This window comes from Amblyomma americanum, chromosome 3, assembly GCF_052857255.1.
Source record: "Amblyomma americanum isolate KBUSLIRL-KWMA chromosome 3, ASM5285725v1, whole genome shotgun sequence".
In the NCBI taxonomy this organism is placed as follows: Eukaryota; Metazoa; Arthropoda; class Arachnida; order Ixodida; family Ixodidae; genus Amblyomma; species Amblyomma americanum.
This window is the reverse complement of record NC_135499.1, coordinates 79,762,366-79,781,660: the sequence shown is the minus strand read 5'-3', so window position 1 is coordinate 79,781,660 and position 19,295 is coordinate 79,762,366. Positions and strand designations below refer to the sequence as shown.

At 51.7% G+C, this 19,295-nt stretch overlaps 1 protein-coding gene across 1 annotated transcript in view; it reads left to right on the top strand.

Annotated features, from left to right (window-relative positions):
* Positions 1-19,295, top strand: part of LOC144123099 (uncharacterized) — a 111,517-nt gene that overhangs the window by 10,308 nt on the left and 81,914 nt on the right. Inside the window, exon 3 of the mRNA XM_077656004.1 lies at positions 5,773-5,971. Within this exon, the coding sequence (XP_077512130.1) occupies positions 5,773-5,971 (199 nt within the window). The remainder of the gene's footprint in view (positions 1-5,772; positions 5,972-19,295) is intronic.

The following is a 19,295-nucleotide window of genomic DNA, read 5'->3' as shown; positions in this document are numbered from 1 at the left end:
ACAGAACAACGGTGAACAGGCCTGAAATGCTTCTTGATTGCCCCCTGCTCGTAAAGTCATGCATCACAATCGCACCTCGAGCGTGACAGTAACAATAGAGACTTGAACGACACAGAATAAAAAGCCTCCTGACAAGATATATATACACTGCTGTGGTCGCAACGTACGCGAGCTCTTTTCTGAGGAAATTGAAGGCTGGGGAGCAGCTTTTCAAGTACGCTGAGGTGCAAGTTGGTGCTTATCTGCTAGAATATGAAGTGCAGTAAATGGCACCATACAGGTGAGGCAAAAGGATTGGATATGCGCTACTTCCAGCTCTTTATTTGTATTAGACGAGGGTGGTCGTATGGCCATGACGATACGAGAACAAGTGCGTGGGCACGCGCATGAGGTTCGCGATGTTGAAAGGAAAGCACACATGAGCCTCTCTTCGCATAACGCGTGCGGGAAGGCTATATTGGCTGAATAGGTAGCTGTGTGAATGACCGCCTACAAGAACACCAACCATTACGGCTGAAAGAAACAAAAGAAAGAGCTGCGAAAGAAAGAAAAATAGAAACCCTCACCCTTAGGTTGTAAGTCCGACACGATAACGCCAGCCTACACAGGCACGTTCGTACGGCTTGGTTGAAGCGGTGCTGTATACATACGTCGTGCAAGCTAAGGAACCGCTGACGAGACCTATTAATGCTTTTGCGTCATACCCTTACAGCCGAGGCTCAAGTGTCTCCCGAATTTTTCAGTGAAGATTATCCCCAAGTGTTTCACTTCTCTTACGCATCACAGCAGATTCTGAGGGCTGAAAAATAAACTAAATGAACGCGCTCTTCCTGGTTATTCTGGCTGATGAGGTTTAGAGATATTTATTTTCGTACCTCAAGTGTCGCATGAGGAGGAAATGTGCTTCAATTTTAAGATCAGATTAGGTTAATGAATTTGTGAACGAATTGTCGTGTGCACAACGTAGTTGTCGGAAGACAGTCCTAATATATTATTTGAAGCACAGAAAAGGAAACCGTAGCAAATGTCCAAGGTTTTAGCTCTCAAGCACTCACACATTCACAAACAGCGATCATTAATCGTGTCCTAATGTTTCTTGTGCCGTTGCCTAGCTACACCGAAGCCTTGTTAACTTTTCAAAAAATCAAATAAATATTCGCGTCCGGTAGTCGAACCCACGGCGGCGCTTACAGATCAGCCTCGCATGCCGCCGCGCGAGAGCACCAGGCTATCGCCGCAGTTTTTTTCTTTATTGCATGGAAGCACACACCCTGACAGGCTTCAAGCCCGAACTAACCAGGTCGCTTCCCACAACCCGTCATAAACAGTCACACCAGTATCCTGCTCTCACTTTGCTCGACGTCAAAATTCCGAGACACTCACACGTGCGGCGAGTAAAGGCAGCCAGGCAGGCGGTTGATCCTGCGCAGCATATATCCCCCGCACCATAGCACACTGCTCTCTGAACAGACTTCGATAAACATGGCGGCTCGGCGTGGCGGTCTGTCATGGGACTCTTTCACCGGCTAAACAGTTCCATGAGCACTAAAAGATCGCATAGAACCTTAGGAGCTTCCATTGCAGGTAAAATTTGCGCAATATAGGACTTAATCTCAATTTTCCTTTTGAGGGTCCGTTCAAGAATGTCCCCAAAAAGCACGGAATCGCAACGGGGCACAAAACTATGATCACTAGTTTCTGGCTGTTCACAAGCGACAGGTCTTAGACAATGGCATAAAATCGCTTTTTTCATGTAAGGTTCACGCGTGAAGTTTAAAGAATGAAGTCTTTGCGCCGTTTGATCACTCTTTCGTTGCATTTGCTTTAATACTCTGTTGTATAGAAAGGGTAGCTGAGGCTGCCAATACTTCGGTAGAAGAAATAACGTCTCAATGATAACTTTTGTCATCTGCCTTCTGGATAGACACTAGAGGTATTCTAAGGGAAACTGGACAGTGAGGAAATTGAATGTGTCGGCGACTTATTTAAGAAAACCCCACATCGGCATTTAACTCCTATGGCCAGTCGGCACAAACTAAATAGGCAGATGGTCACTTAATCTTCGGTTAAACACAGTCAGGACCAAGGTATTGTTCGCTGTTTTAGAAATCGAAACTTTGAAACAAGCTGATGACCAAACAAATGCTGAAAACAACCTCCACCAACCTCCAGAGGGAGAAACAATTAGTGTCGATGCATAGGCTCCCATTGGGAGCGCCACACTAACGCGGTAAAAATCTTATTAATTTACTACGCTTTTCTTCTTTGCACAAACCAACACGGGCATGACATACAACACCTTCGAAACCAAGAAGATATGGCGAACTTGTGCTCGAGTAAATAAAGACAGCTTCCTACCCATCCAAGCCTGTGTTCGCCACCAAACCGACGATATTTTAGAATCCCAGTGAAGCCTGCTATTACGATGTTGCGGCAAGGGAACCCCCAGTTGCCACAGCCGAACATGCCTCGTGCTATAAAGCAACACACAAGTGGGCTGTGTGTTGCACGTCGTCGTCTTCGTCAACTTCCATCTGCGGCGCGATAAGATTGTATAGGCTTAACCGCGATCACAGCTTAACCTGCCAGACGTGCCCACGACCGATAAAAGGACAATCATGAGCCAACCAGGCTAAACACATGCTTTCGCATGTCTAATCGGTTTAAATACGTTAAAAGCATAGAAATTATTTTTGAGTTGCCATTTTTGCTTTGAAAGTATTGAGACCACTCCGACTAGTAAGCTTCGATCCATGAAACTACTTCCCATTCAGTTCCACGGGATTGCACTTCTCAGTTAACTTCCACAGCGGGACAGAATCAAGCGTTTTTGCAAAGTCAATAAAAACTGCATTTGCCTGCACACCCGTGTTAATGGCAGCACCGAAGTTATGCGGGATTTCAAGTAGCTTTGTAACTTTTGATAAACTCTTCCTAAAGCCGTGTTGCTTTATATAGGACCGTTTCTTCTTTTCTGAGTAGGTCATGACTGCTTTAAAAATAGCATGCTTAATTAATTTCCAGCACATGGTGTGTAATAATATGGGCCTATATTTGTTTATTAAAAAACTACGCTTACTTTTTTCTAGAACCGGCACCACTTTCGCACAAATCCTGTCGGCAGCAGTGACTTGTTGGCAAGCGAGGACACTGTTTTATTGGTTAGATGACAATTTTTGAAAGAGCAGAGACACTTGTTATGCATATCGCTTTTGAAAAACGCTTCAAGAACCGTCGGGCCCAGGCGATTTTGTTTTGTCAAGCTGAAAGAGCAAGTTAATAACGCCACACTTCTTTAAAACATCGTCAGGCATGCGGAAATAATGTTCCATTTGAGTGAATTCTGTGGCACAAGCACAGGTGAACACAAACTGCAACGATTAATTGGAGCTTTTTGCACACAGTTGCTTTGTCTCTAACAACTGCGTGTATTTCCATTTGGCCGATTGAGACCCCCGGATCTGCCAGGTAACGCTAGAGCCTGTTTCGCCGATATGTTATAAATCGGCCGTTACATTCAACATACGGCATAGTTCTTTGTGGGCAGCTTGTGCTGTACAGATACCGTTCTCTTTCATTGGTTCCTTTGTTGTGTGGACGGGCCTTTGCCTGAACGTGCGTTTTAAACAGCAAGCAAATCGACTCTCATACTCAGTGTTCGCTGACTTTTAAAACTTATTTATGAACTTATATGGGCATATAACTCGCTTAATTTTTTTATTGCGACACTGTGCCTGCTGGCATAAAGTATTATTTACAAAAGTAGGTGCACACTTGACTCTCGAAGAAAGTTCAGTAACATCCAGTGGAGCTGCCAAAAAATTCATTTTTCTACACTTGGTGGACGGCCTGGAGTTGGTCCACACCGGAGCAGGTGCTTCTGCTGAATAGCATACAATGAAGGGCAGGTCCAAAGCAAGTTTTCTGTGTCCGCCTCGCAGACAGGAGCGGGACTGAAGGGGCAGGAGTTACCGAAAGGGGCATAGTAATGTGCCGGGCACGACCAGGTTACCACTGGGCTAACGGCGAAACGGAAGCGTAACCTTCAAAGCAACGCCTCTTGCCAGTGTGCAAGACCGCCAGGGAGGTCGGTGCCACAAGGTGGGAGAAGTGCTAGCGTGTCGCGCCGGAAGTTTTCATTTTATTGAAGTAGTATTGTCACCAGAGAGGGGACTGATTGAAGTGGACGTCGAAGTGCTGCATCACGGTGGTGATATGGTGGTGACTTGCTCCATCCATCAAAGCTTGTGTGGGGTGGACATCTCGAAGTATCTATGCTACACATTATCTTAAGGGCGAATTTTTCATTTGTGTCTTGAGTTAGATGTGCCATTCAGCTGGTGTTCAGAATAAGCTGTAGATTACGCATGGGGTCTGAAGAGTCTATGAGGATGTCGAATTGGCTTCTAGATGGCAACAGTGGACAGAGGATACTTAATGCATTCCTAATGGCCAACAGGTCTGTCTGTGCCAAGCAGGGGAGCAAGCAGTCCAAGCAGGGGAGCAAGTGTATGAGAATGTTGCAATTTGCGGTAATAATGCAGGGAAGAGAATAGCTGGGAACACGTGATCTTCACTCATACTAACGTCGACATACGCAACGCGTCGCCGTAGTGAAGTTTCAATCATAGACGAGATGTCATCCATCTCCACACTAGACTCACTCAATGTGGCCAACAGATCGTGAGTGTATGCGAGTCATAGGACGATTGTCTGCAACTTGCTGGTAAAGCCACGCTGGTCATAACGGGCAGAAAAAAATGGGCAACACAGAGCCATCTTTCATATATTCGAGGTAGTGCCGCGGCTTAGGGATATTGCGGCATTTTGTGCACCGTGCCTGGCGACGCTTGTGGACCTGTTCGTCAAGCGTGTTTATCTGCGCCTCGGCCTGGAGGACGTGAATTGGGGTAATTTGTGGGAGGCCGGTATTAACACGCATTGCTGCTCGATTGACCGATTCCAAGCAATCCCACTCTGCGGGTGACATGTGCTGAAATTGGGCTTGGTAATTCAATGTTGGCTGTTACACAGAACGCATGAGGAGGCGGGTGATAGCGGACGTGACACCAACTGATTTCTGTGAAATACGGCGGATGAGGTGCAGCATTTGGGATCCCTTCTGGCGTGCTGTGTGAAGCCTCACTTTCTGGAGCTCCTATATTAGATGTTCTGAGCTACAACGGTGGCACGATATGTGCGACAAATTACCGAGAAATGGTGCCTCGAAACAAGTGGTAAGAACTGCATCTGAGAACTTTAAATGTATTTTACAAAAAAAATCTGCCGTACTTTGCCACAGTGGTCCAGTAGTCTATCTTATCTCAAGGCATTTTATTCTGTTTAATTTTTAAAGCTCTTAGTCATTTTTTCGTTGTTCTAGCTTTGGGAATGTCCCTCACGAAGTCTAGAGTCTGGAATCATCATGGCTGTGGAGACAGTTTTTGTACTAGAGATGTTTAATCCGTGAGGGTGTAAAAGAGGTGTGTATGAATGACAAAAGGGCTAATTAGTTAGTGCTTTTTAATAAGGCAGAAATGAAAAGCGCTCGCGTCTCCTAGTATTGCTTTACTAAGTATCTGTTTACGCTTCAAGCTAATAACATCATCATCCCATCTTGACAAATTCAACCTGCTCGTACACTGGAATGAAAAACGGCCGCAAAGATAACCCGACGTATTGTAATGCGTTTAGTGGTAACATGTGCTCAGAATTTATTTTAGGTATTAGGTTGTGTTCGGTTCCAGTCTTAAATACCGTTTTCTCACTTAGGTTATTCGGCGAAAGACCCTTTGCCTGCGAACAAAATTTTCATCTTACTGAACACAAAGATGAAGTCATACAGCAATGACTACCCTCTGGAAGACTGCGCATGGTCGATGCCTGTATCAACACTTGGGAGGCCAAACGTCAATGTTACAATGTCGGACGGCCACATTTTAAATCTTATTAGGCCGGGACTTAAACCAAGGTAAGATGGCTAACCGCTTTCACTTGGTATCGATTCTCAGAACACTCTGAATAACGAGAACTGTGATACCGGTCGCCACGCTATCTTCACTTCCTCCAATATAAAAGCGGAGTTAAAAGTTTGCTATTTGGGGAGAGCTTGCCGAACTGTATCGCCGTGACTGCCTTGAGAATGGACGCGCTCTGTCCATAATGTCGACTCAAAATAAATCTATGGCTTAATGAAGCGTTTCTCAACTTTGCTTTTATATATATATATATATATATATATATATATATATATATTGTTACAAGTGGACGAATCATGAACGAAGAAGTGGCGGTGCGCTGAACGACGACGACGTTGACAGTTGGTAGCTGGGCGCTCGGTTCTGAGCTGAGTGCTGGCCATCTCAGAGCAGCCGCCAATATAGACTTACCGCCGTAACATCCCCGTAACATCTTTTGGTGGAGGTCGCGGGTTCGAGCCGACATGCCGACGACCCAACGAGCCGACGAGACGACGGGCCGAACCGGCGAGATGACTACCGACCCGGCCCCTCCGTCTGCGCCTGCCACGCCAACTGTCGTCGTAGCCCACCCTCGTGACCCGGGCACATTCTGCGGTACAGATGGCGTGGACGTCGAGGACTGGCTCTCGCTTTATGAGCATGTTAGCCAGCACAACAGGTGGGACGCCACGCTGATGCTGGCCAATGTAATATTTTATCTCGCCGGCACCGCACGCGTCTGGTTCGAAACCCACGAAGAAGAGATTGCCACGTGCGATGCCTGCAAGCAAAAGCTCCGCGGCCTGTTTGGGAAACCAGTTGGCCGTCAGCTTGCTGCCAAAAAATAACTTGCCGCTCGCGCCCAAACGACCACTGAATCATATATTACATACATTCAAGACGTCGTGGCACTGTGCCGAAAGGTCGATCCCAACATGACCGAAGACGATAAGGTAGGCCACATTCTTAAAGGCATTGCCGACGATGCCTTCCACCTTCTTCTATGCCGGGACTACTCTACGGTTGACTCCGTTCTGCAGGTGTGTCGACGCTTCGAGCAGGCCAAGCACCGGCGCATTGCACACCGCTTCGACCGCCTGCCTAACACAGCTGCCAGTTCCACGTGCGAGGATCTGCCGACACTAAGGCAGCCTTCCAACCCCGACAACGTGACTCGCATCGTGCGCAGTGAACTGGAGGCGCTGGCTCCTGTTACGCCCAACGCGCCCTTGTCGGACAACATCCTGGCCACAATATCCCTTATTCAAGCTGTCATCCGCCAGGAGGTCGCCAACTTGGGCATGCCCTCCAGCCATCGTCCCGTCGAACCTCGGAGTGCGAGCCCCATCTCTCCCGTGGTCGCTACTGCTACGGCCCGCAACACCTTCGTCCCAAGTTACACAAGGTATCGCATTCCGGATGAGTGGCGTACCCCTGACGACCGGCCGATCTGCTTTACGTGCTCGCGCGTAGGCCACATCTCCCGCCACTGCCGCAGCCGTTGGTCCGCACCTCCCCGACCTTTGCCCTACGTCGACCGCCGTTATGACTATGGACCCTGTCGCTTCACGCCACGGAATGACCCACCCAGCGCCGAGTCCACACCGCCTCCTCGTAGAACCATCCGCTCTCCCTCCCCGACAGCCCACCGTTCCCGCTCACCTCTTCCGCACCGCAATTACTCACCGTCCTCTGCAGGCCGCTTCGCGGGAAACTAGCCAGTGCAGCTCCCGGAGGTGATGCTGCATTGGTGCCCCGACCTGAAAATCCTCTACTGACCCAGCCTTCGCCCTGTAATCTGCTCGACGTTTTTGTGGACGGTGTTCCTGTTTCTGCCCTCATTGACACTGGTGCCCAAGTCTCGGTTCTTAGCTCATCCTTTTGCCGTCGCCTCAAAAAAGTTCAGACCCCTGCCGCTTCGCCCACCGTTCGCGTTGCCGATGGCAGCTCTGCTGCCGTCACTGGCCTGTGCACTGCCCGCGTCACTCTTGCCGATCGTCACATCCCAGTTTTGTTCACCGTCCTCGAACACTGCCCTCACAATGTGATCCTTGGTCTAGACTTTCTAACCGCTCACTCTGCCCTTATCGACTGCTCCAGCGGCCTTCTACGATTGGACCTGCCTCTCAGCTCAGCCGACACACCCTCAAGCTCCACGCCCCGCCTTCGCTCCACCGAGTACGCTCGCCTGCCCCTCGACTCTGCCGTTTATCTGCCTATGTCCCCATTTCCTGCGGTTCCTGATGGGGATTATCTTGCCTGTCCACTCGCCGATGTCGTTCTCTCCCGCAATGTTGTTCTTCCGCACCTCATCGTGACCGTCACCAAGAATAGCACCTCCCTTCCTGTCCTCAACTTCAGCTTGTCACCACAAGTTCTTCCTGCAGGCATATCGCTTGCTACTTTGTCTTCTCTCACCGACTGTACCGTCACTGCTCTCTCACCTGGACCGCCTTCTACTGTCTCTCAAGCGGCCGACATCCCGTCCAACGTTCCGCAATCCATTTCTGCGATGATTGCTTCTGACCTGAGCCCCGAGCATGCACAGGATCTTCACAACCTTTTGGTGTCCTACTCCGACATTTTTGACTTCGCTTCTGCTCCTCTGGGTCAAACATCGGTAGTGACTCACCGCATTGACACCGGCGATGCCAGACATATACACCGGAGGCCTTATCGTGTGTCGCTACCAGAGCGCCAGATCATCCAGCGGGAGGTGGACAAGATGTTGGCCAACGATATCATCGAGCCTTCAAGCAGCCCTTGGGCATCTCCTGTCGTGCTCGTGAAAAAGAAAGACCAAACTTGGCGGTTTTGCGTCGACTATCGTCATCTCAACAAGGTCACGAAGAAAGACGTCTATCCCCTTCCGCGCATAGATGATGCCCTGGACTGTTTACATGGCGCCCGCTACTTTTCTTCCATCCACCTTCGTAGCGGGTATTGGCAAATCTCTGTTGACGCAAGAGACCGCGAGAAAACAGCTTTCGTCACCCCTGATGGCCTTTACCATTTTAAGGTCATGCCCTTCGGCCTTTGTAACGCCCCTGCCACATTTGAACGGATGATGGACTCGTTACTCCGGGGCTTCAAGTGGACGACCTGCCTTTGTTACTTAGATGATGTAATTGTTTTCTCGCCCTATTTTGAAACCCACCTGCTTCGCCTTTCGTCCATCTTGGCACCTTTCCGCCGCGCAGGTCTTCAACTCAACTCAAAAAAATGTACTTTCAGCCGCCGCGAACTCAAAGTCCTCGGCCATTTGGTGAATGCGAGTGGCATACAACCTGACCCTGATAAAGATCGTGAAGTCAGTGCTTTTCCCTGTCCCCGCTCGCCCAGTGATGTCCGCAGCTTCATCTGTCTCTGTTACTACTTTCGCCGGTTCGTCCCGAACTTCGCAGCCGTCGCTCGCCCTCTCACCAATCTGTTACAGAAAGGCGTTCCTTTTTCCTGGGGCCCAGAGCAGGCTACTGCATTCTCCAGCCTTATCGCCGTCCTCACCAACCCTCCTGTATTGGCCCATTTCAACCCGCCTGCCCCGACTGAACTTCGCACCGATGCCAGTGGTCACGGAATTGGCGCCATCCTTGCTCAGCGACAACGCGGCCAGCACTGCGTGATTGCGTACGCCAGCCGTCTTCTTTCTTCTGCCGAGAAGAATTACTCCATCACAGAACGCGAGTGCCTGGCTCATGTTTGGGCCATTGGAAAATTCCGCACATACTTGTTCGGCCGCCCATTCACTGTTATAACCGACCACCACGCCCTGTGTTGGCTCTCATCTCTCAAGGACCCTACTGGCCGTCTTGGCCGGTGGGCATTGCGATTGCAAGAATACACCTTTTCCGTGGTTTACAAGTCCGGTCGCCTCCATCAAGATGCAGACTGCCTGTCCCGCTATCCCGTCGATCCTCCTTCTACAGACTGTGAGTCGGATGCCTCTGTCCTCTCCATCTCCGACCTCTCCCACATTGCCGACGAACAGCGCTTGGATCCCACCCTCACCTCTCTCATCGACCACCTCAGCACCGACCGCCGTGACACTTCTAAGGCCCGGGTTTTGCTGGACGGGAACACGCTGTACCGCCGCAACATGCGACCTGATGGCGCTGAGCACTTGCTCGTTGTTCCCCGCCACCTACGGTCCACTATCCTCGAACAATTGCATGACGCACCTACGGCTGGTCATCTTGGTGCCTCCCGTACGTACGACCGCGTGCGCCGGCGTTTCTTCTGGCCTGGTCTGTACCGCTCCGTCCAACGCTACGTCGCCGCTTGCGACGTCTGTTAGCGCCGAAAGAAGCCCGCTGTCCTGCCGTCTGGACACCTGCAGCCGATCCCCATCCCGACCGACCCGTTTTCTCGTGTTGGGCTAGATTTACTTGGGCCCTTCCCGGAGTCCTCCACGGGGAACAAGTGGATTGCCGTCGCCACCGATCATGCCACGCGGTACGTGATCACTCGCGCCATTCCAACCAGCTGCGCCACTGACGTCGCTGACTTCCTTCTGCACGACGTCATATTACACCATGGCGCTCCCCGTCAACTCCTTACCGACCGTGGCCGCTGCTTCCTTTCCCGAGTTGTTGACGAAATCCTTCGTTCGTGCTCCGTTCGTCACAAGTTCACCACTACTTATCATCCTCAGACGAACGGCCTTATGGAGCGTCTCAACCGCACGCTGACAGACATGCTCGCCATGTACGTATCCAACGACCACCGGGACTGGGACATAAGCTTGCCTTTTGTCACCTTCGCCTACAACCCTTCGCGCCATGATACCGCTGGTTACTCGCCCTTCTATCTTCTCTTTGGACGAGACCCCTTACTGCCCTTCGACACTCTGCTGCCCACAGCTGACCCTGTCACTACATATGCACGTGACGCTATCGCCCGAGCTGACGCCGCCCGCCAGGTTGCTCGACACAAGCTCTCCGCCTCCCAAGAGGCTCAAAAGCACCGCTACGATGGCCTGCACCGTGATGTGCGATACCCTGCCGGATCTCTCGTCTTGCTGTGGCTCCCATCCCGTCGTTTGGGGTTATGTGAAAAACTTCTGCCGCGCTACACAGGTCCTTATCGTGTATTACGGGCAGTGACCGACGTAACGTATGAAATCACGCCGCTGCACCCTAAGTCGATGTCCGCACCACTGAAGTCCGAAGTCGTTCATGTAGCTCGCCTCGAGCCCTATCACCCACCATCGACATCGCACGCCTAACACGCACCGCGACGTTGCCTTCAGCCGAGGGGGATAGTGTTACAAGTGGACGAATCATGAACGAAGAAGTGGCGGTGCGCTGAACGACGACGACGTTGACAGTTGGTAGCTGGGCGCTCGGTTCTGAGCTGAGTGCTGGCCATCTCAGAGCAGCCGCCAATATAGACTTACCGCCGTAACATCCCCGTAACAATATATATATATATATATATATATATATATATATATATATATATATATATATATATATATATATATATATATATATATATATATATATATATGCGCGACTTGTGTTTCCCACACTTGACGAAGTCTTTCTCCGTTATTGCACTACTTTGTTGTTTGCTGTTTGACTAATTAGTATCGTTAAGTTGTGTGGTACCATGTAATGTTTCGGCACTGTTTTATTGATGTAATGCCCACCTGGGCCTTCAGTGTAATTGCATAAAATGCAATGATATGCACATCTTTCTCCTGACAGAATAGTGACCTTGAAGTGTTTCCGCAACGTCATTTTGGGCGTGGACTTTTTGAGTGAACATCTAGCGTTCATCGGCCTTCGATCAAAGCTCATCACGCTTTCGACGGACAAAATCTTGCCATCGCGACAACACTGGCGCACAACGTTGTTCTGAATGTCCTCGATGATGTGGTGTGCATCTCACCGCGATCAATAGTCATCATTCCTGTGGGTACCGGTGCTATCGCGGAAGGCGTGGTCGGGTTGACACCCAGTTGTTCCAGGACCGAGGACGCCATCGCAAGAGGCATCGCCGGGTTCCGGAATGGAGAAGATCAGGTGCTGGTGAAGAGACTTCAACGAACAATAATGACGTATCCACAAAAGCACGAAGACTGCTTTTCTGGATGAACCAGCAGATATTCGAGATATCATCGCTCTCCCTGACCAATCCGCAGAATACTCGCCTGTCAAAGATCATAAACTCACCTTTGCTGTTAACCGAGCAATACCCCGAAACAGACAGGACCAGATCCGCATTCATCTTCAAGCTGACAGCAACGGCGTAAAAACATCGTTAGGCGTTGGTACTGGCCGTTCATCATGGCGGAGGGCGCGCACAGATAATACTGCCGCTCTATTACATGCACCAAATGCAGCGGCGCAGTTGTCAGCGGGGGGGAGGGGGGGGGGGGGGGGCTTTGGGTGGAGTTTCAAGGTGTGTTTGTTTTTTTCTGCCAGAGTGCACCACAAAGTGCGAACGTTAGGTTCTCTGCTTCTACGTTGTGGTGGGCTGCTGGCATTTGCAAGGTTTGCTAGAACTAACCTTTTGCGTTGCGCAAGTTTATGTGGTCGCGCAGGCCCACCCCTTCCACAGTCGTCCCGGCCGATGTGCCTGGTGCCTGAGATGTGATTTCTTGCTGCAGTCCAGCTCAAAGTCCAGCCGTGTCAATGAGCCGACTCGATGCCATCATGTGTAAGAAGACCTACCTTTGTACCCGACTGCTGATTGGGCTGTGTAGACTTGTCCGGATCAACTGCCACTTTTTAAAGCTCTGTCGGAGATAGTTTTCCAAGAACTTTGGCGCCGGGTAACCAGCAGAGCAGATAAGACATTGCAACCGAGCACCGCGGTGTCGACCATCCGTTGTATATGCGGATGACTCGACTTTTTGTAGCACCTACACAAACACACTAGATGCGAGGTGCAATTGTCACGGACTAAATCTCATTTCGTTCGGTAATCTCGTTGCCTCCACCGGCTTGGATCTGCTGTTGATTTTAGTGTCACAAAAACAAGTTGTATAAAAGGCTGAAGATACACCTGCAACGTTAGTATATATATATATATATATATATATATATATATATATATATATATATATATATATATATATATATATATATATATATTGTCACGGAGTTCTCACGGAGAGACGCTTCAACAGCTGGAGTCGGCAAGAGGAGACGGTAATGGCGGCCGATCCACGATAGCACGATCGCAACCTCATCGTCTTCGCGGACAGCTTGCGCCACCTGGCAACACTAGGTGGCATTATTCCCCCCTCCGAAAAAGAAGGGCATCGCAGTGGGGCCGCCAGCAGCGTAGGCGCGCTAAGGTTCGAGGAAAACGGAGCACACACAGAGTCACAACGGAGGGCCGCTAAGCCGTTATCGGGCATAGTACGGCTTAAGCCGCACAACGTGCACAATGTCAGAGCTGTTGGGCTGTCGACGTCTCGGTTGCGCGGCACCGTCGGGAACCACTTCATAGGTAACATCACTGATACGCCGTAGCACTTTATAGGGGCCAAAGTACCGGCAGAGTAGTTTCTCGGACAAGCCCTGGCGGCGGACAGGTGTCCACACCCAAACTTGTTCACCGGGATTGTAGTCGACCTGTCGGTGTCGAAGGTTGTAACGGCGCGCATCAGTGCCCTGCTGCTGGCCGATGTGTACGCGGGCAAGCTGACGGGCTTCTTCAGCGCGTTGGGCAATTTCATGAACATCGGGTGCGAGTTGGTCGTCATCGAGGCATGGTAGCATCGCGTCAAGCATGCTCTGGACTTCACGTCCATATACAAGACGAAAGGGAGTAAAGCGTGTAGTCTCCTGGAGGGCCGTGTTGTACGCAAATGTGACGTACGGTAGCACCTCATCCCAAGTTTTGTGCTGAACGTCTACGTACATTGACAGCATGTCCGCAATGGTCTTGTTTAAGCGTTCGGTTAGCCCATTGCTCTGCGGATGATAAGCTGTGGTCTTGCGATGGCTAGTGCAGCTCAACGTAAATATATGGTCGATTAGCTGCGCTGTAAACGCTGTGCCTCTGTCGGTAATAACGCACGAAGGGGCTCCGTGCCGCAAGACGATGTCTTGCATGAAAAAGTCGGCGACCTCTGAAGCTGTGGCACAGGGTATCGCCTTGGTCTCGGCGTAGCGAGTCAAATAGTCAGTAGCGACTATGATCCACTTGTTTCCTGAGAGCGACAACGGAAAAGGACCGAGAAGGACCATGCCTATTTGATCGAACGGAGAGCGGGGTGTAGTAACGGGCTTGAGAAAACCCGCCGGTTTAAGCGGTGGCGTCTTCCGGCGCTGGCATTCACGGCAGCTTTTTACGTACCTTTGGACATCGTCCGAGAGTCCGGGCCAGTAGTACATGTTGCGTATCCTGGCGAGCGTCCGGGAAAAACCCAGATGGCCTGAAGTGGGCTCGTCGTGGCATGCCAATAAAATGTCGGCGCGAAGATCGGCCGGAAGTACCAGAAGGTAAGCTCTTTCTTGGCCTCTCGAGTTCTTCTTGTATAAGATACCTTCGCGCAAACAGAAAGAGCCGAGACGTCGAGCGAAGTGTCGTGGTAGAGGCATGGCGTGACCTTCAAGGTTGTCAATCAGCGGTCGGAGGTCCGTGTCAGCCCGCTGCCGGGCTATTATGTCCGATGCATTAAGTATACCGAGGAAACCGCTGTCGTCGTCGATTTCGGGACCGGAAGAGTCGAGTGGTGCACGCGACAGCGTGTCGGCGTCTTCGTGTTTACGGCCCGACTTATATACGATGGTAATGTCGAATTCTTGGAGCCGTAAACTCCAGCGGGCCAATCGTCCAGACGGGTCTCGCAAATTAGCCAGCCAGCATAGGCAGTGGTGGTCGGTTACGACTTTGAATGCGCGGCCGTAAAGGTAAGGGCGAAATTTCATGGTGGCCCATACGACAGCAAGGCATTCCTTCTCTGACGTAGAGTAATTGCGTTCGGCGCGGGAGAGAGTACGGCTAGCATAGGCTATAACTCTCTCAATGCCCTCTTGGTGTTGGACAAGGACAGCTCCAAGACCGATATTGCTGGCGTCGGTGTGGATCTCGGTGTCGGCCTCTTCGTCGAAGTGTGCAAGAACGGGAGATGTCTGAAGGCGTTGGCGGAGCGAAGAGAAAGCCGTCTCTTGGTCTATTGTCCAAACGAAGGAGGTGTTGCTCCTGGTGAGGCGCGTCAACGGCTCTGCAATCTTTGCGAAGTCCGCAATAAACCGTCGGTAATATGCACAGAGACCCAGAAAACGCTGGACAGCTTTCTTGTCAGTCGGAGTAGGAAAATTGGCGACGGCGGCTGTCTTGTCGGGGTCGGGTCGAACTCCGTCGGCGCTCACAACGTGACCGAGGAACCTGAGCTCTGTGTAACCGAAGTGGCACTTCTGGGGCTTCAGCGTAAGGTCAGCGGAATGGAGGGCTCTGAGGACAGTTCGCAGGCGCACGAGATGCTGTTCAAAAGTTTCTGAAAAAACGACAACGTCGTCCAGGTATACAAGACAACTTTGCCACTTGAGGCCGGTGAGGACAGTGTCCATCATCCGTTGAAACGTCGCTGGCGCAGAGCACAAGCCAAAAGGCAGCACTTTGAATTCATAGAGGCCATCTGGTGTAACGAAGGCAGTTTTTTCGCGGTCCCGTTCGTCCACTTCAATTTGCCAATAACCGCTCTTCAGGTCAATGGATGAAAAGTACTTAGCACGCCGTAATCTGTCCAGGGAGTCATCAATGCGGGGCAACGGGTAGACGTCCTTTTTAGTCACATTGTTTAATTTACGGTAGTCCACGCAGAATCGAAGTGTTCCATCCTTCTTTTTAACAAGGACAACAGGCGAAGACCACGGGCTTTGGGAAGGTTGAACTACACCGTCGTCAATCATCTCCTGAACTTGCTTTTGGATTACTTCCCGTTCTTTGGCGGAAACACGATAAGGCTGCTGGCGGATAGGGCGAGCGTCGTCATACGTAATGATCCGGTGTTGCGTTAGGGGCGTTTGACGAACTTTCGACGAAGAAGCGAAACACTGTTTATACTCCAATAGCAAGCGCTCTAAGGCCAGGCGCTTTCCTTCGGGGAGGTTGCAGTTGATGTCGACATTCGGAACAGATTGGTCGTCAGTAGCGCGCGATGATTGGTCGTCAGGGGCCGCTGCCGCGAACGCAAAGCAGACCGGAACATCCACAACCGCTTCAGCGGTAGCGATCGCAGTTCCAGAGAAAAGGTGCCGGTGCTCTGGAGAAAAATTTGTAACAAGGATCGCAGACCGGCCAGCGCGAATTGTTAGTAAGCTTCGAGCGGCGCAGATGCCTTGAGTCAGGAGGAGCGAATGATTAGCCTCGGCGACTGCTTCAGCGTCGTGCAACTCAGCACAGGCGACTTCAATCAAAACACTGCTACGGGGCGGAAGTGTGACGCTGTCGGCGAAAACGCGAAGTGCGGCACTGCGTTGGCAGGAGTTGTCGAGTTCGGCGGCTTGCTCTGTGGAAAACATGACGATTCGGTTGCGCAGATCGATAATTGCTCCATACTCCCGCAGAAAGTCGATGCCGAGGATTAGGTCCCGAGAACACTCGCCCAGGACGATGCAGCTGACGACGAACGTGGACTTGCTGATCTGAACGCGAGCAGTGCACATACCCTTGGGCGTAACCAGATGACCGCCGGCAGTTCGAAGGTGCGCGCCAGGCCAAGGGGTAATCACTTTTTTCAGAATGGTCGCCAGTTGTCCACTTAAGATCGAATAATCGGCCCCGGTATCAACTAATGCGCTTACTCTGCGACCATCGATAAGAACGGGTATTTCTAAAGAAACGCGGTTTTTTAACTCTGGTGATGGCGTCGGCGGGTTTTTGTCGGATTGTAGCGGCGACGACGGGAGGTCTTCAGCACAGCGCCCCCCAGCGACCTCGCCCCCGAAGGTCGCGGGTTTCAGTTTTCCCGACGAGGACTTGGCGATCGGCCCGGTGCCGCTCGCGAGAAGCCGGGAGGTGTCGGGGAAGAGCGCCTCGGTGAGGGTGAGCGCGACTGCCGCTGCACTCGGGATGGATTTCGCTGGTCCGCAAGGAATTCTTCAATTTCAGGGGGTCGTTCACCTTGACGGGGTCTCGGTGAGTCGGTGCGGAAGCCTTGGATGCCGATGCGTCGGTAATAACAATTTCGATAAAGATGACCTGGCTCTCCGCAGTGAAAACAGAGCGGTCGTCGGTTAGGTGTACGCCAAACGTCGGCCTTTCGGAGGGGTGCTCGACGATCCTCGAAGTACTGCACCGGTTGCACAGAGGGCCGCGGGGCTTGAGGCGTGGCGTGAATTGGTGGCGGCGAAGCGGGAGCCGGACGCCTTGCAACTTCGGCGTACGTCGGACGGTGGTAGTCCCCAGGCAGAGGTGGTACGTCGACCACAGGAACAGGGCCCCGGAACGCAGGAACAGGGCCCCGGAACGCCTGTTGCACCTCCTCTCGTACAAGAGCGGAGATGGAACCGAGCGCAGGCTGCGACGGGCTACAAAATTTGTGAAGCTCCTCACGCACGATTGTGCGAATAAGTTCCCGCAAATCATCAGGATGCTGTCCGATGGTGGCAAACGATGATGTGACTGCAGCAGCATGCAGGGGCCGGTCGTAACTGGCGCAACGCTGTTGCAGGACCTTCTCCATCGTTGTGGCTTCCGAAAGAAATGCAGCAACTGTAGATGGTGGGCTGCGCACGAGGCCTGCGAACAGCTGCTCTTTGACGCCTCTCATTAAGTGCCGAAGTTTCTTCTCTTCAGGCATGGCAGGATCAGCTCTCCTGAAGAGCCGCGTCATGTCCTCGACGTACATTTGTACGCTTTCGTTCGGTAGCTGGACGCGGGACTGGATTGCCCGCTCCGCTCTTTCGCGGCGATCCGCGCTGGTGTAGGCCTCCAGCAGGTGACGGCGAAACTCTCGCCAGGAAGTTAGAACTTCCTCACGGTTCTCAAACCACGTGCGGGCGCCATCCTCTAGGCTAAAGTAGACGTTTCTTAGTTTCGCGGCGTCGTCCCACTGGTTATAAGCAGCCACACGCTCGAAGTGAAGGAACCAGTCCTCCACGTCTTCGAAAAGGTCCCCGTGGAAGGCCTTGGGAACCCGCGGGGTCTGCAAGGTATAGTGGGCAGGTGTAGCACCGGCAGCTTGCGTGAGAATACCGGTGGCTGGCATCATGACTGTCGCGAGTGGTCCAAGCTCCGGTGAAAGTCCCTGCAGCCTCCGGCTGAAGCGGTGTACCGGGGTGTCAATCGGCGCAGGGCTGGCGGCACGGCTCCCTGGAGGGGTTTCTTGCATGGGATACTCGTACCCAGCAGGCTCCACCAAATTGTCACGGAGTTCTCACGGAGAGACGCTTCAACAGCTGGAGTCGGCAAGAGGAGACGGTAATGGCGGCCGATCCACGATAGCACGATCGCAACCTCATCGTCTTCGCGGACAGCTTGCGCCACCTGGCAACACTAGGTGGCAATATATTGTAAGGCTAAAGAAGAAGATGCGTCTGATGATTTGAAAAGACGAAGACGAGGTGACAGTGTTCTCGAGAGTTTTTGCCAGCGCTACTCTTGTGTGTCTTTTGCCGATCTGATCCCAGACTGCTGCTGTTGCCGTTCCCGTCGCCCCAGTACCTCGTAACAAACCCCCCGTTACATTTGGTGGAGGTGCTGGGTAAAAACATCGGCCCTGGAGCTCCGTAGTCGTGCTCTCCCGGCGCGCACGATGCCTGAGGACGTCCAACACCAGGCCGTACAAGTGGGCCAGGCTGTCATCTGTGCCGGCTCTCTTCGTCAACGGGACCCGACCATTTTCAGCGGGACTGACGAGAACGATGTGGAAGATTGGCTCACATCGTACGAGCGGGTGAGCGTATACAACAAATGGGACGATGTGACGAAGCTAAACAACGTCATCTTTTATCTCGCCGGTGTGGCTAACCTCTGGTATCGCAACCATGAGGCAGATATTCAAACCTGGTCCATTTTTAAGACTAAATTTGCAGACGTATTTGGTCGACCGGCTGTCAGGCAACTCCGAGCCGAACAGCGATTGCGTGAACGATCTCAGCAGGCTAGTGAAAGCTTCACTAGCTACATTGAAGATGTCGTCGACTTGTGCAAGCGGGTCAACGCTCGTATGTCGGAAGCCGACAAGATCCAACACATCTTGAAAGGCATCGATGACGACGCTTTTCAGATGCTTCTAGCGCGCGACTTGCGTACCGTTGCTGAAGTCGTCACGCTGTGTCAAAGCTTTGAGCAGTTGCGCAAGCAGCGGATTCTGACACGCCAGCGGCCACAGCAGGTTGAGTCGCTCGCTGGGCTCACGCCTGCTCCTGA